At 44.0% G+C, this 17,177-nt stretch overlaps 1 protein-coding gene across 1 annotated transcript; it reads left to right on the top strand.

Annotated features, from left to right (window-relative positions):
- Positions 1-357: 357 nt before the first annotated feature.
- On the top strand, positions 358-15,494 carry CDKN3 (cyclin dependent kinase inhibitor 3). Its single transcript, XM_054024865.1, is given in 10 exon segments — positions 358-381; positions 383-442; positions 444-467; positions 6,793-6,875; positions 8,519-8,574; positions 9,995-10,039; positions 11,213-11,435; positions 12,290-12,321; positions 13,430-13,533; positions 14,881-15,494. Coding segments are annotated over 10 exon segments (738 nt in total). The 3' UTR covers positions 14,968-15,494.
- The last annotated feature ends 1,683 nt before the right edge of the window (positions 15,495-17,177 follow it).

Below are 17,177 nucleotides of genomic sequence, written 5' to 3'. Positions count from 1 at the left end.
TGCTGCTCCCCCACCCCTTAGCAGCCATCTTCAGCCCCTGCCTTCCTTGGCCAAAGGGAACCCTACCAACACCACCAGGGGCTACTCCTTAGCAACCATCTCCCCCCCCGCACTCTGGCAACTGCATCCGCCCACAGCCGCCCGTTTAACCACTCAGCATTGACCAGCCATAACCCCGCCCCTTCCTCCCAGCTAACCAATCCCGTTAAAGCTTGGGCGCGTTTTCCAAAGGCCGCCTACTTCAGCTTGGGAGGAGAAGGGGCTCGTGCGTTGCCAGGGGGCGGGGTTTATTTGTATCCGGCGCGAGCTGCCTGCCTGCCTGCAGGGGATTGGGTGAGAGCGGGAAGGGACTGACCAATGAGCGCCCTGGGCCGGGCCGAACCCAAAGGGGCGGGACAGAGGCCTGTTCAAAGCGGTGGCGGCGGCCGGGGCTGAGCGCTGGGGAGCGCGCCGGGATGGTGAACCTGGTGAGGGGCGCCCGGCATGTCGGGCCCTGAGGGGTCGGTGTGGCGGGGAGCGCCGCTCGGCCTCCTCCCACCGCCACCTCAGCCGGGCCGGGATGTGTGGGGGGAGGTTACCCCGCCCCTGAGCCGGGGGGACGGGACCGGGTTACCCCACCACCCGCTCCTGAGCCCCCGGGGGGAGGGGACAGGGTAATCCCTCCCCCCCTTCCTGTCTGAGCCCTGGGAGGGGACAGGGTTATCCCTCCTCCTCCTCCCCCCCCCCGTCCTGAGCCCCGGGGGACAGGGTTATCCCTCCTCCTCCTCCCCCCCCCCCCCCGTCCTGAGCCCCGGGGGACAGGGTCATCCCTCCTCCTCCTCCCCCCGTCCTGAGCCCCGGGGGACAGGGTCATCCCTCCTCCTCCTCCCCCCGTCCTGAGCCCCGGGGGACAGGGTTATCCCTCCTCCTCCCCCCCCCGTCCTGAGCCCCGGGGGACAGGGTCATCCCTCCTCCTCCCCCCCCGTCCTGAGCCCCGGGGGACAGGGTCATCCCTCCTCCTCCTCCCCCCCCCCCCCCCCGTCCTGAGCCCCGGGGGACAGGGTCATCCCTCCTCCTCCTCCCCCCCCCCCCCCCGTCCTGAGCCCCGGGGGACAGGGTCATCCCTCCTCCTCCTCCCCCCCCCCCCCCCGTCCTGAGCCCCGGGGGACAGGGTCATCCCTCCTCCTCCTCCCCCCCCCCGTCCTGAGCCCCGGGGGACAGGGTCATCCCTCCTCCTCCTCCCCCCCCCCCCCGTCCTGAGCCCCGGGGGACAGGGTCATCCCTCCTCCTCTCCCCCCCCCGCCCTGCCTTCCTGTCTGAGCCCTGGGAGGGGACAGGGTTATCCCTCCCCCCCCTCCGCCTTCCTGTCTGAGCCCTGGGAGGGGACAGGGTTATCCCTCCCCCCCCCCCTCCGCCTTCCTGTCTGAGCCCTGGGAGGGGACAGGGTTATCCCTCCCCCCCCCCCTCCGCCTTCCTGTCTGAGCCCTGGGAGGGGACAGGGTTATCCCTCCCCCCCCCCCTCCGCCTTCCTGTCTGAGCCCTGGGAGGGGACAGGGTTATCCCTCCCCCCCCCCCTCCGCCTTCCTGTCTGAGCCCTGGGAGGGGACAGGGTTATCCCTCCCCCCCCCTCCGCCTTCCTGTCTGAGCCCTGGGAGGGGACAGGGTTATCCCCCCTCCCTCTCCCGTCCTGAGCCCCGAGGGGGAGGAAGGGGGACAGGGTTATCCCTCCTCCATACACACCCCGTCCTGATCCCTGGGGGAGGGGACAGGGTTATCTTTCCTCCCTCCCCCGCATTCCTGAGCGGTGGGGGGAGGACAGGGTTCCCCTCCACCCCAGTAAGACGTTCCTCTGTTCTGCGATAACTGAATATTTAGGTACTTCCTGAATCTGCGGGTCAGTGACTTGGGAACCCAGGAAATGTGACACTCGCCCCCCCCATCCCCTCCCACCCTAGGGAAATAGTCTGGCTGCTAACAAGCTGTAAGGCCTCCGCTTTACGGACTGTATTTCTGCCCTGCTGTCTGCTACCCCTGCCCCCACAATTATTGTACATGAATGTATCCGTATGATGTATCCTTTCTGAGATTGTAATATTGCTGGTGAAGAGTGTTGCAGCACCACTTACCTCCCTTGCTAGGGAATAGTTCTTGTAATGCCAGGGCTCTTTGCCTCTCGCTACAGTTCTGAGACTTTCATGGGGCTGCCACAAGCCTGACCCTGTGCCAGGTTGGTGCTGCTTTCACTTAGCCCTCAGTTGTGAAGTTTCCACCTCCACTCTAAGCATACCACAGGCATTGAACGTTTCTTATTAGCTACGTAGCCTAAAGCCCACCACACTGTTGCCTATCTCCATATTCTTGTTTCTGACATGGGCGAGCTGGCAATTGCCTGGCAATAGTAACTGAGTGGCTCAGACAAGTAATGAGTATGGAGCCTTTGACCGCTAGGGTAACCATTTGAATTCTTCCCTGGTTGGTAGTGGCTGGAAATTGTTACTATCTAGTGCCTGTTTGTGGTCTATCGTTTGAAATGAGTATAGTGGTGTCAGTCCAGTTCACGTGACAAACCATCATCATCCCAGTTAGCAATAACTGTTCACTCAATATTGAGTAGGCCTGGGAACTAAATTCCCCTCTCATCCCTAAAGATAATCTCTCTCTGATAAGGTTGAGACAAAGGCATGAAAAAGTAGGAGAGGATGCACAGCAGGTGCCAGTGTTGTACCTGTTTTGTGGATAGAGGATTTCAGTCTTCAGGGCTTTCATGTCACAGATTTTCAGAAGCGCTTCTTTCATGCATGCAACTCAAACAAAAATAGGCAACACTGCTATTGAAGGTGCCCTGAATTTATGTATCTTCCATCCAGATGACTTGTTTCGCAAATATGTTTGAGGAACCTTGTAGAAATGAATTATTACACTTGTTCTATCTAAGGCACAATTACACATCTCTGTGTTCTTGGAGTAAACTCCAATCATTTAAAGACATGGGGAATTCTTCAGAGCAGCCCCTGATTGTGTTCCTGGATAAATATTAATACGTGCTATGTGACTGATGTTTTGACACTTGCTCCCATCGTCAACATACCTTTAGTGCAATTGTGCATGTATCGTTTGAATGCTATGTTTTATTTAACTGATTTTACTTTTCTGGTTTTTATATATATATATATATATATATATATATATATATATATATATATATTTAAAAAAAAATCATATAACTGGAAGGGACCCTGAAAGGTGATAGAGTCCAGCCCCCTGCCTTCATTAGCAGGACCAAGTACTGATTTTTGCCCCAGATCCCTAAGTGGCCCCCTCAAGGATTGAATTCACCATCCTGGGTTTAGCAGGTCAATGTTCAAACCACTGAGCTATCCCTCCCCTCCTAAATTATTATTTCTTCAAGGTTGCTCATGGAAACTTTTGTTTGACAATAGTACAGAATTGTGACTTTTTTCCAATCATACAAAATACCCCACTTTTTCCTGGGAGGGAGGGCAAAAACCTACAGAGGTTAATTTAGAAATGAAATGCATACTATGATTCATTTAGGCCATGTCTACACTAGCACTTAGGTCAGCAAAACTTTTGTTGCTCAGGGGTATGAAAAAACACCCCTCGAGTGACATGAGTTTTGCTGGTATAAGCGCTCGTGTGCACAGCACTATGCCAATGGGAGACGCTCTCCCACCGACATAGCTACCGCCGCTTGTTGAACTGGTTTTATTATGTCGACGGGAGAGCTCTCTCCCGTCTGCATAACACAGCCACACAAGCGATCTTACAGCGATACAGCTCTGTTGCTGTAAGGTTGTAAGTGTAGACATGGCCTTAGTAAACTTATTTATTCCTCAACTATTTAAAAACAAAACAAAACAACATACACCTTGTCTCTAATGGAGATCTTGCACTTATCTAAGTAAAGTGCAAGAAATGTCTCCAGTCTAATTAGTTAGGGCTATCACTCTTGTACCTGCCTACAGAAGCTGATAATGTAACCAATGTACCACCTTTTTCATCACCTACTATGGGCTTGTCTACCTTACCCACTGGATCCACAGTTAGCGATCGATCTAGCAGGGGTCAATTTATCGCATCTAGTCTTTCCCCCACCCCCAGTGTAGACCAGGCCAATGGTGTTACAAGGGTTTGACCAAACCAGTCTGAATGTGCTCAACACGTATTTGGTTGATGCAGACTTGACAAGACAGAAGCACAAGTCATAAAAACTGACAACATTCTGAATTCAGCTGTCCTGTCTTCCCTTATTTTACTTGTTCATTTTTGTTGCAACCTCCTTCACAAACAGATCTAGGTCTTCAGTTTTAAGTTTTAGAATAGCAGGAAGGATATTGGGGTTGCCTGGTAGCAACCATGTTTTAGACTTTTTGACGGTGGCAGGGGAATCTAAACCTGTGACATCCATGTTCGGGATCTGTCACATTGGTTAAGTATTGGAAAAGTTCTACAGCATTTCTGAATTGTTTTTTGACTTTGATTTTTGTGACTGCAGTTCTTTTAATTAGTTCAAGACAGATTTATATTACTGTTGCAGTCTGGGTGATAGCCTGTAATCTGTGAAATCCCTTTAATTGCTTTTGTAAACTTAGTTTCTTTGTCAGTTCCTTTGTTATGTAAAACATGCTATATTTTGATGAAAGTTCTCCTTGCGCTTAATGCAAATTTCAATATATTTATGCATCTAATTGCCATAACCTTCCTGTGTTCCACCAAGTGTAGTTGGGAAGTGGGAGTGATCTGTCCTCCTTTTTCAACCAACAAACCCAAGAAGCTGCTAGCAGTTGCAGGAAAACTTCTAAACTTCCACAGTATGTTTTAGGACTGTCACTACTTTCTCAACAAGGTTTAACTAGTTTGCTAAACATCTATATGTCAGATGTTTAAGATGAAAACAGTTGAAGTTCTCGCCTATTTTCAGTTTATCGAAACAAGACAACTTCATCATTTTTTTCCTTTTTGGGTGACATTTGCAGCTACTTGCACAGTTTTCTTTTCAGATGTAGAATCCTTAGCATTAAGTAGAGATGCCTTTTTTTCCCCCTGCATATATGCTTTTAGCTGTTATTAGGTCATTGCTAGTATTCAGTCTTGTGCAGTAGAACCTCAGAGTTACAAACACTTGAGAATGGAGATTGCTCATAACTCTGAACAAAGTGTTATGGTGGTTCTTTCAAAAGTTTATAACTGAACATTGACTTAATATAGCTTTGAAACTTTACTATATACAAGAAAAATGCTGCTTTTTACCATCTTAATTTAAATGAAACAAGCACAAAAACAGTTTCCTTACTTTGTCAAATCTTTTTTTAAACGTTGTTTCCCTTTTTTAGCAGTTTACATTTAACACAGTACTGTATTGTTTGTTTTTTTTCTTTTCTTTTATTGCCTTCTGCTGCCTGTTTGTGTACTTTCAGTTCCAAATGAGATGTGTGGCTGACCAGTGAGGTCGGAACTCTGGTGTTCATAACGCTGAGGTTCTGCTATACTAATGTTACATACTGATTCTAGCAGCATGTATTAGTGGACTTGTAAGTTAAAAATCTGTATGGAGATATATCCAGGGTGAAGTGCTTCAGTCTCTTTTCGTTTCTCATCTTGTGCTACACTGAGGGGAATAAGGTTAGTGTTAAAGAACACTTTAGGCTCAAGTCTTTGCCTTTCAGTTGTTAGTGTCACAATTGCTAATCTCTGGATGACAAAGATGAACAGACACAATTGAAGTCTCTGTTAGCAATCATTCTGACTGGAGTGATGACGACAATAGCATTGAAAACATCTTATTTGCAGGATCATCAAACTAATCAATGTTTTTGTTGTCTTCAATAGACAGTTTCATTTGATGGATCATCTGATATTAAAGAATCCAAGAAACTACTTTCTGCACTTTGAGCTGAGCTCATATCCTATCTTATGTACATATTGCTTTAGATGACTTTTTCATTATTTTAGTCCATTCAGTGGCTTGTTTCCTACCACTTCCTTCAAAATTAGGCATGCTAAGTCAGATAATATCTAACAAATTGCTTGTTTGCAGCTCTTCCATTCGCTAGCTAGAATGCAGAACAACCATCTAATGAGATCAATATGGTGAAGATCATAAAATAAAATGAGCTAGCCAGTTTTATTCAGAGCTGTGTATTAGGTGCCATACCAACCTTCGAGCTAAGATTGCTATAGGCCTCCTAATGTTCACTGCTCCACCCACTTCCCTCTTGTTAACAGTTGATCACCTATTAGCAATGCACTGCTCTGAATCACCATTGATTCCCCTCTCGCTTCATAGACAGTTCTAAAACTTTCAAAATAGGAATATTAAGAACCTTGATGTGCTCATAACCTTGAGGAAAAAAAGTTCTTATTCACACATTAAAATTAGAGCCCGTCTCTAACATCCATATCTTCTGTTCAAGTATGTTATGTTCATGTGAATGCTTCAGTGACAGGTGTTTAAAAAAAAAAAGAACCTGATGTAATTTTTTTGCTATTTGAAACCTGTTTTTTTTCACAAGCCTGATGAACTATTTACATAGCAGAGAGCTACAGACAAGTATTCAAAATCTTATATAAGATTGAACCTGAGTGTAGATAGTGGCTAACGTTCAGTAATGTTGCAGTCTATCATCGTAAACTAAACCTTTGAGCTACATCAAAGTGGTCTTATAAGTAATGCATCCTCCATGAACAATGGTAACCTTTTACTAAAGAAAAAAAACTCATCTGCTGTAGTGTGCTTGCAACACCTCAGATGTTGACAAACAATTCCTTATAGCAATTACTCTTCTATTGAAGCCTGGCGCAATGCAAGCAAACGAGTTTGACTCATCTGATGAAGAGCCTATTCAAGATGATCAGACACCATTTCAGATATCATGGTAAGACAAATATTTTTTGGAGCAAAAAATCGTTTGTAATCAGATACCCTCGTAGATGTTTCACTCAGCAATTTCTGGCCTTTCAGAAATATCCCAAGTAACATATATAGGATTTGAAGAACACTTGTATGCTGCTTGCAATTAAATATCTGCACTAAATGTGGGCCTAAATATTCATAAAACCACACAGCTGGACAATAGATAGTACCTGTCCTAAAGAAACCTGCAGCAGGCCTCTGTTTTCAGTGATATTTCAGAGAAGTCATAGAAATACAGTGGAAGCCCACTATAACGCGATCATTGGGGTCCAAAAAATTCAATCGCGGTAAATGCGGGGTCGTGTTATAGCGGGGTTCCACTGTACTTGTGTTCAGTTTGCAGCAGAGTGTGTGCCCTGGCTAACGGGAGGGAGCGGGGGAGAGAGAGAAGGGGGGCGGCCAGCAAAGCCGGCTTTAGGCCGACTTGCCCCGGCAGTGGTCGTCTTTGGGGGCCCCGCTCCCCTGGCCAGAGCGCCAGCCGGAGCACGGCAGCCCCGCGAGGCCGGCCGGAGCGCAGCAGCCACGCTCTCCCAGCCGGACCGCTGCAGCCCCATGACACCAGCCGGACGCTGGCCGGAGCGCGGCAGCCCCGCTCTCCCGGCTGGCCTGCCTGCTGCAGCCGCCGAGGCGGGCTGGAGCCGGCCCTGCCAGGGACAGAGGTGAGAACCCCAGGGGCCCCCTGGGGCTGCATGGAGAGTTGCTCCTGCTGCAGCTGCCGGGGCATGGATCCCAAATGCCCCGTGCCTGCTGCAGCCACCGGGGCCAAACTCACCCCGCGTTATAACCGAATTCACGGTATCGCAGAGCGCGTTATAGCGGGGTTCCCCTGTAGTAATGAAATCAAACACTGGACATATGACAACTAAACTTGCTAATATAACTGCCATGTCTCTCTGCAACCTGAAGATATTAGTCCAGACTCTGATTAAAACATAACTTGTGAGTGACTAAAATCCATTTACTCTAATCTCCAAGTTTCAGAGTAGCAGCCGTGTTAGTCTGTATCCGCAAAAAGAACAGGAGTACTTGTGGCACCTTAGAGACTAACACATTTATTAGAGTATAAGCTTTCATGGGCTACAGCATCCGAAGAAGTGGGCTATAGCCCACGAAAGCTTGTACTCTAATAAATTTGTTAATCTCTAAGGTGCCACAAGTACTCCTGTTCTAATTCACAAGTAACTTAATTCTTAATCACTTCTGATACACTGTGAAGATGTTGTAGGTTAAGAAGATTTGATCCATAGCTCTTACAGTGGAGGCAATGTGAAATTTAATCAAATGGTAAAATGGTTTTGGAATGAAGTTTTGCTACTTTTAATATACACCTCAGAAGTGTGAAAACTTCTTCACTGTGTGTGTACACTTCATGTACCTCTTCTCACTTAAGCGTATGATACATGTGATCAGAAATAAAATGTTGTAGTGTGGACATGTGATTCTCTTTTATTAGTAAACACTACAAAGTTTTCTGGCTGTAATTCTTGTTATTCAAACTGGACTACTGCTGAATAACTTTTCCACAACCCCACTGAGAAAGCAGCTGTCTAGTATTGAAAACTTGAGCTGGAATTCAAGTTTATATTCTGCATTTTCTTTTGGTAGGTTAGCCCTGTCGGCTGTCTATTGTTCTCAGTTTCTGGGAGTATGTTCTCTGCCAGGTACGTAGCGCTGGTTTTAGAAGTATGGTAGAAAGCATGTTTTAAAGCTAGGAGGAAATTGTGCTGTCTCCAAAGATCTCTCTAAACCTTACTTGCTTAGTGGAGTGATATACATGTCTTCTGCGCACACAATATTGGAAAGAGTGGTGGTATCAGATCTCCTGGATTAGGCAAAACAGTCTCAGGCATCAAACCAAGAGAAGTGATGAAAGATAACTGCTGATAAACTAGTGTGCTTTCCAAACTGGAGTACCTTTTATGATAGTAAATGGCAATGCAAGCCCATGAAATGGGACAACTCTGACAAAGCCAAATTTTTCCACTATAAGGAATGTCAAACTAAAGATCAGATCTGAAAAATCCTACACTGTTACACTATAAAAATGTAATATTAGTAAAGTATTTCACGTGTTTTAACCACTTGTGTTTTTGACTGCTTGTATTTCTCCCAGCTTGGAATCAATTATCACTGTCTCGTTCTCATGCACTAGCATTCTGTTGTAATGTTTGGGTTGCAAATGCCAAAATGGGGATTGTTTAATTCCAAACAGATTTTCATTGACACTTTAAACACATGCATTTAACACTTTTTATATAAACATTTAGGCTTTGGAAATCTGTTCAATAGAAAACATGGTTTGACATGTTGGTCTTTAAACTACCTGTGTCCCTTCTTAACTCATGTCTGTTCTTTAAACACTGCCTGCCTGCTCCTGCCTCACAAAATTCCACCTGTTGGAGGCGGGCAGCTATAGCTTCCTACTTGCAGGATCCCAACACCTCATCTTCAGAAGGGAACAAATGTCTTCCAGAGAGCAGCTAATTCTAAAGGTGGTAAGGACAGTTTTAAAGTGAGCAGACCTAGAGGAGAAGAATAGTTTAAGCAGTAATTGGAGCATGCAATCTAGCCACACACATCTGCCTTCTACACTATACCGCAACCCATGCAATTGCCCCTGGGTTTCAGGAATTGCTGTGCCCATTTTCTGTCCTGATAACTCTCATAGTCAGGTAAATGCATGGTGTTAAAAGCACTTTTGTAGCTCTTCTTTGTGGAATGAAGTGGGAGAAAATAAGGTAATGATAATGACACGCTGCAAACCCAAGTAGGGAGGAGAGTTTAATATCCGTTGTATGCCAGAACTTGTGGGAAGGGAGGGAATCTTCCTACTAATAACCCTACAACTATCTCACTTCTTGCCGATCTCTTTAAGTGTAGCCCAGTTAATCATGTCAGAAGCTCTCTTTTGGGAAGGCTTAAAAACTAAATTTTAGTTACAGGCTCAGAAAAGCTGCCCTGTTACTTTATTAAACATGATGATTCTGTCTGCACTCCCCTACACAACTACTCTATTTGTGAAAGTGAACTGTTTTTTCAAATGTTTCTATTCCATACAACTCACTTCATATTTCATTTTAGGTTGTAGGTTCAAGGATGTTAGAAGAAATCTTCAGAAAGATATAGGTAGGTTTATATAAAATATATATATACATACACACACACCTGCTAATACCCATGAACACATGCTCTTGCTCTCTTTCGATTTATATACTGTGTATATATATATATATATATATATGGACCACTACACTAATTTAGATCTTTCTTTTTCATATTGTAAGCAAGCACTTTCAAATGCACATGGTGAATTAAAAGTGCATAAATTTACTCTTTTAGTCACTAGAAGCTTGCCTGCTCTCTTAGACTGGAGATTGTATCACATAATCTCTCTAACCAGCAAATCTGTGTTTCCAGATACCATGTGTATCTTCTCAGAAATGAAACAATCATGACAATTAAGCTGTGCCATCTGCATTAGTGTTCAGTTTCCCTTTTACAAATACATGTAGTGTTTCCTTTTACTGGGTGAAAAGTTCCTGAGGGAGTATTGATTTGACAATTGTGTTAATCTGGGCTTCTGTAGTGCTCAATGTGCTTGGGGGAATGCGAAGCTGTGGGCACTGTTTAACGTACTGAGATGTTTTTGGAAGAGAAAAACATCACCTCTTACATGGGTTCGCTACCAATTGAGAGTACTCACTGCTGAGTACGTACAGCCCATAGCCAGAGGCAGTTGTCTTTTATTTTTTTCCTCTGCCGTAACAGGAAGCTCTGATAATCCCAATGTAGGATAGCAAGCTTCCCAAGAAGAGCTAGTTCAAAGCCTAAGCACAAATACTTCTAATCTTTATTTCAGTAACTTGCCAACTTCAGGGTCCTACCAATGAGTATAAACACAGTGTGCATGGTTAACCCTACAGTTCTTCTAGTGTCTGTGTCGGCTGGTCATGGGTAAACCGTACTAGAACCAAAATGTTAGCTGACCAGCAGTTGTGCTAACCACAACATCTCCACTGGTTGCTGTTTAATGCTGTGGTAGTTAACGTGATTCCTCAATCTTTTGTTCTAACACACCTATGCTTTGTAGCAAAGACTTGTGTTGTATCAGCAAAAGTCCCTTCATGACTGCTCAAAGGTGATCAGAAAAGAGGGGACTTGGCTAATGCTGAGAAGAATTTTTAGTTCTTACTGATTCTCACATTAATCCCTGAAATTGAATTGATTAGCATTTTTGTCTATGTAGATCTTAAACTTGATAGGCTTTTTTTATTTGCAAGTGTCTTGGTTTGTTGGCAGAAGAATTAAAGGGGTATGGGACACAGGATATATTTGTGCTCTGTACCAGAGGAGAACTCTCAAAGTATCGGGTGCCAAACCTACTGAACTCCTACCAGCAGCATGGGATTATTGTGCATCACCATCCTATTCTTGATGGAGACACTCCTGACATCGCCAACTGCTGTACCATTCTGGAAGAACTAAGGGGCTGTCTGGAAAACAACCGGAAAACGTTAATACAGTAAGTTCCTATTTCCTTCCTATCTCCACAAGGAATCTATCAATTTCCCTCCAGATGGATGAACAATCAAAACTTTAATGTATAATAAACAATGTCAAATGACAGTTGGCTGGCTTCCTTTAGGGTTAATTCAAACTGTCTGACATTCCCTCTCTTTACCGGGTCTTCTTCTGGCACACACTTGCCCCGTTCAATGAGAAATAATGCTAGGCCTTGTAGTACTGGACACTTGGAGCCTCCCCCCCCTTTTTCCTAGCTGGTCTAGTGGGGTGACCCTGGACGTACTACCTGAAAGAAACTAAAATTCACAGCAGCTGCCAGGGTGACATACCTTGAGCCTTTAGGAAACACTAATGGCTACTAAAAAATATGTCTACATTGCTTCCGGCCATCCACCTTACATAAGGATATCATGGTGCATTCTACTAATCCACTAAGAAATGGACTTTGGGTGGGGAGGAGGAATTTTGATCTAGAGCTAGGATGAGGTATTTCCATTGGATGCAGTGTTTCTTCTTTCCCATTAGGCACCAGAGAAGCTATGGGCATAAAATCTACCAAAATGATCTGATCTTGCTTTCTGTGAATCTAGAACACAACTCTTTGGCGGGGCAGATTCCCACGGGTTTTACCAAAGGACTGGATTTTCACACAACTCTAATGTCCCAAGCCTGTACTGTGAGGCTTGTTTCCTTAGATTATAGAAGACCGTGGAATTGTAGTTGAGGTATTTTTCCACTGGGCTCACAAAAGAGGGAAGTAGCTTCCAGCCATCTTGATCCCTCAAGGATTACCAAGCACAACGAGGCCCCAGTTCTACTGCACTATTAAAACAAGTCCTTCTTTTCTTTCAGCTGTTACGGAGGACTTGGACGCTCATGTCTCAGTAAGCATCTTTTCCCTCCTCCCCCCCATGTCATTGCTTAATAGTGATGCAATTTAGCCACATTCTCCTCTGGTAATAGAACTAAAATATATATTAGTCTGGTGCCTAAAGGAACAAAATGCATTATGAACCAGAGGTTTCTGAGTTGGAAATGGAACTTGGTGCCCTTGCACACTGGAGGCCTTGTGGAGTGGGAAATGGGAGAAGTTTGATAACCAATCTTCTTATAGGAGGCTATAGTTTGACAGGCCTTGGTTACTACAGTTGTTGACAAATATGGGGGAGAACACATCTGGCCTGACCAGGCATCCACTGTAATAAATGGAGCAGGCTCAAGCCAATTTATTTAGGAGTTCATGGTACTGATCAAGCAAGAAACTTCTCTAGTCAGACTTGTTAAAGAATAAAAAAAAGCCCATGAACAATGCACCATAACTCTGTGCACTCAAATATAGAAGTGTGGAGAGACCTTTTGTCTGATTTGTAAAGGAAACAAACTAGACCTTGCCTCTGTCTCCTTTTCCACACCTTCGCTGTGACTTGCCTCCATTCCTGCCAGGGTGGGGACTGCACTCTGCCTGCAGAGCTCCCTGCATGACCCTCAATGAGGGGGAAGCAGGAGAGAGACAGCTCTCGTTTTGTCTGTTTTTTCTCAGCTTAGTTCTCTTCCCCAAAGCCTGAGGGGTGCCAAAAGCTGCAAACACCACAGAAGGGGAACGGAGCTGAAACAACAATCTCCCAAAATGCAAACGCAGCCCTCGAGATGTTACGGGGCCAACTTGTTAAAGTTTTGAATTAAAGTTTGGACTTTCCCTCCAAAAAGCTCTGCAGACAGGAACACTGGGGGAGCCGCTGGGGATGCAGGGAAAACTTGAGCAAACTTCCCTGCTGCTAATGACTGGCAGGCCTGGTTCTGCCCCCAACTGCATCCAGGCTGAAGTATCCATTGTAACAGATCTGTGGACCTTCGTATGATGAAGAAATTCCAGTTCTGAAGTGGCCGTGAGACTCCGGTGGTTGTCTAAGCACAAACATCAGTGAGCAGAAGTTTTATTACATACAGAGATGACTGTTAGCATGCATACTTATGCATCTCTTTTCCTTACAGTAGCTGCATGTCTTTTGCTTCAATTATCTGATGCAATGGAACCCCAAGAGGCAATAGAGAGCCTCCGAGACTTAAGAGGATCTGGGGCAATACAGACAATAAAGGTAAGGAGGCTGTAGGGGGAAGGGAATACTAAAATGGAGAAGACCTCTGGTGTGACTGTGCTTCTGTACTAGGATCTCTCTTCATGAAGAGATGCCTTTGTCTTTCAGAGAGTTAAAGCAGGTCTCTAGTAATTCATGCCCTTACTACCTCTGAACGTTGGGATTGAGCTGCTTTTAGTCACATGCTATCACACCAACTCAACCTCAGTCTGTCTACACCAGAACTTCACATCTTTCCTCCTTTATCGCCAATAGCCATTCTATCCCCTCTGCCTCCCCAACCGGTTGCTCTGTTCTTTACCTCTCTCCCCTGTTGCCCTCCACTCCACTCCCACCTATGGCTCCTAGTAGACGTTGTTGCTTCTTCCTTTATATTACCAAAATCCCTCATTGCGCCTTGATTCTTAAACTCTTCTCTTCCCCAACTCACACTTACATATTGTTCCTATTCTAGCTGTCATTTTCCATTTATCATCTGTTGTCATCCTCTGCCCAGGTTCCATTGCTAGTATTAAACCTACTCAGAATACATAGGTCATAAAACGGGCAAGACTATCGTTCATAAAGCCAGAGAATGTACACCAGTCAAGATCTCACCACAACTTCTAGATCTAATGTTATTTTAAATGCCTTCTAAAGAAGGTGGAGTGGCAGAGAATGCTGCCTACTGCTAGTTGAAGTAGCCGAATAGAATTTGGGAAGCAGGCACACTTCAGCTAAGTCAGAGTGGAGAGCAGAGTAAGCACTGTTTACTGAAGCTAGGGAGAGGATGGGGAGTCCCACCCTGCTTTTATTAGATATGGGAGATTTGTTTTAATTCCCCTGATTGCCTATAATATTTTTGAACACTTGTTATGCAGTTTAAACCATTTGGAATCTTTACTCAAGACTGAATGGGCCTACCAGCACTCTATGTAGATTGTTGTGCCCTATATTCAGCTAGCTGGAAGCAGTATTCTACTTCTTGGACTATATGCAGAGGGAGTGGAGCTACTTATTCACAAATGAAGCAGTTTCCCATTTAATGCCAACCACAACCAGAATTATAATATCTCCAACTTCACTATAATAGGAACACAGGAGTTGCCAGACTTGATCAAACTTAAGGTCCATCTAGTCCAATATCCTGTCTCTGTCCTAACAGTGGCCAGCACCAAATGCTTCAGAGTAAGGTGTAGTAATTGTGCAGTAGGCAGATGTTGGGTAATCTGCCTCAATTGGGTCTTATCCTACCCTAATAGCTAGAGACCTGCCTAAACCACAAAGTATTTAATATCTCTTTTAAAACTTTATTAACATGTCTGTCACATTCAGCACTTCTGCTAAATATGATTGTACGTTTTTCAGCAATACAACTATCTCCATGACTTTCGAGAGAACCTGGCTGCACATCTGTCAACAAAAGATGCAATATTAAGATCAGTATCACGATAAACTAATATTGGCATTATGGTATATCTGTCGTGTACATATGGTATTTTGGCTGAGTACAAGTTCTACGTAGAAAGACATCTCTCGCCTACATGACCTTTAATACCACTTTATTAGTCACTGCTTCTGGCAAAGTATTATCCTAACACCCCATCTCTCTACTGTAAATAGATACAAGACTGGTACTGGAAAGAGTCTTGTAAGCTATAGTAATATCCTGCATTTCAAACTTCCAAGGACTAATTTCTAAGTTCATTCTCTACAAGTATTTCCACACGTGAAGGGAGAAATGTTATGCTGGTGTCCCCTCCATTTCTAATGGGCTTGTTTTAGTACAGTAACTTCAGCAGTTCACTGCTGATGCATTAATTCCCTTCATCAAGTATGTCCTTACCAGTATACAAGTTTCAACACTCTGAACTAGTATTTTGGTTTTTAAATTTTGGCCTTTTCTGTATGTTGCATTTTATGTATTTACTGAATGGAGGTATTACAGGGGATGTCAAATAAGAAATAAAACAAATGCATTATCTAGTTGTATTTTTTTTTCTTGTAAGTAATCAGTGGGAATAATTGGGGGTGGAAAGATTGAAATGGGAATAAAAAGATCTGTGAACTTAAGAGTAGCCAGCTGAGCTCTAAGAGCCATGGCTATTGAGAGCCCAAAAGGGCCTCCTTTTACTCTTCTGTTATGAATGATTTTGAGTGTTCCAGAGCTGTAGTCTAGTTCTTTCCATAAGTCCTTGCCTAATGTAATTTGATGGCATATGCTTGTGTGGGGTGGTCTGGTTCTGTCCTCAACAACTAGGTCAGTATTCTAGCTGAAATCAGTGAAAAGTGATCTAATAGACCTGGAGTAAAGAAATACTATTCAAACCTTTGCCATCATGCTGAGGGTTCCCAAATGAATGTATTTGCTCTTTATGCTCCACATCTTGTAATTCAAAATGGGAGAAGTTCTTAATGACATTCAAGGCTACTCCCCACCACAGTGATCTTGCATTTGAATAAAATTAACTTCCTCAAATCCAAAGTCACTCTGGTGCTTCTGCCATACACAGCACCATAGTGTTTCCAGCTAGGGTAAAACACTAATCCTCTCCCTCCACTTGAGCCATAGTGCTATTGTCTTTTTTTCCAGCAGTAGCAGTCTTTTGCTTTCAGTATCATGGAGCTAAGATAAGGATGGAGCTTTATAGACGACAAGATCTCTCCACTATTTGCCCATTATAACCACCTCATGCTTTTGTCTTTATACCTAATCTGATACCTAAGTCATATGGAAGAATCTCCCTCTCCTCCAAACTATTTAGTTCTCTGAAACTTAACAACATGATAGGTTAACTATTGTAAGAGCCTTAATGCTAGAACTGGATCACCTTAGGGTTTGCAGAAGAGCGTGCACAGTTTTTGAAGGAATTCTCTCAGCGAAGCTCAGACAGGTTTCACTTGGTATGTTACAATAACCAGAACTCATTTTAGTTTGACAACTTTCCATTTTATCTGCTGACTCAATCACTGATCTTTTAAACAAGAAATAAGCACATATCTAACTCCTAAATATTTGCAGTTTGTGGAGAAAAGTGACTAAAGGTTAAAATTTGTTAGGTTTATTAGGACTTAAAATTTTGAGTAATATGGTCCTCAATGAACATATGCCTTGAATGTGGCAGGCTACATGCACTTGACACTGAGTTGTGCAAATATACATGTACAATTTAATTGAGACCTAAATTTTGGAAGGTGTAAATAACATTTTTTGAACTACACTACCCTTTTTGGGACATGGAAAGATTACAGTAGACAGCCTTTTGTCTGTTATTCATTTCAATATAAGTTTCAGTCTCATGTTCTAAATTTACCACCAGTTCATTTTGTACCCAGTCACTGAATGCATGTGTAAAGGCAAATTCCTTCCCAACAAATTGTAACATAGTTAGTCTTTAGACTGCACCATGTATTCTTTTCTCCACTTGTGAAGTGGTTAGTACAAGCTTTTTTAGATCACAGTGGAGATAGTTAATAACTGTAGCTTGCTGCACCTGGGCCTTTATAGGTAGCATAAAATATAGAAATCAGAATTAAAGAAAAGTAGACCATTTATAGATCTCCCCACTTCACTAATGTTTACAAGTAAAGGTGCATAGATGGTCTTATCCTGAAAAGATTAGTTGATTAGAGTTCCCCATTTCTCAGTGACTTCCATACCAAAC

The sequence above is a fragment of the Malaclemys terrapin genome, chromosome 4 (genome assembly GCF_027887155.1).
Source record: "Malaclemys terrapin pileata isolate rMalTer1 chromosome 4, rMalTer1.hap1, whole genome shotgun sequence".
Classification (NCBI taxonomy): Eukaryota; Metazoa; Chordata; order Testudines; family Emydidae; genus Malaclemys; species Malaclemys terrapin.
This window is presented reverse-complemented; position numbering and strand designations above follow the sequence as displayed.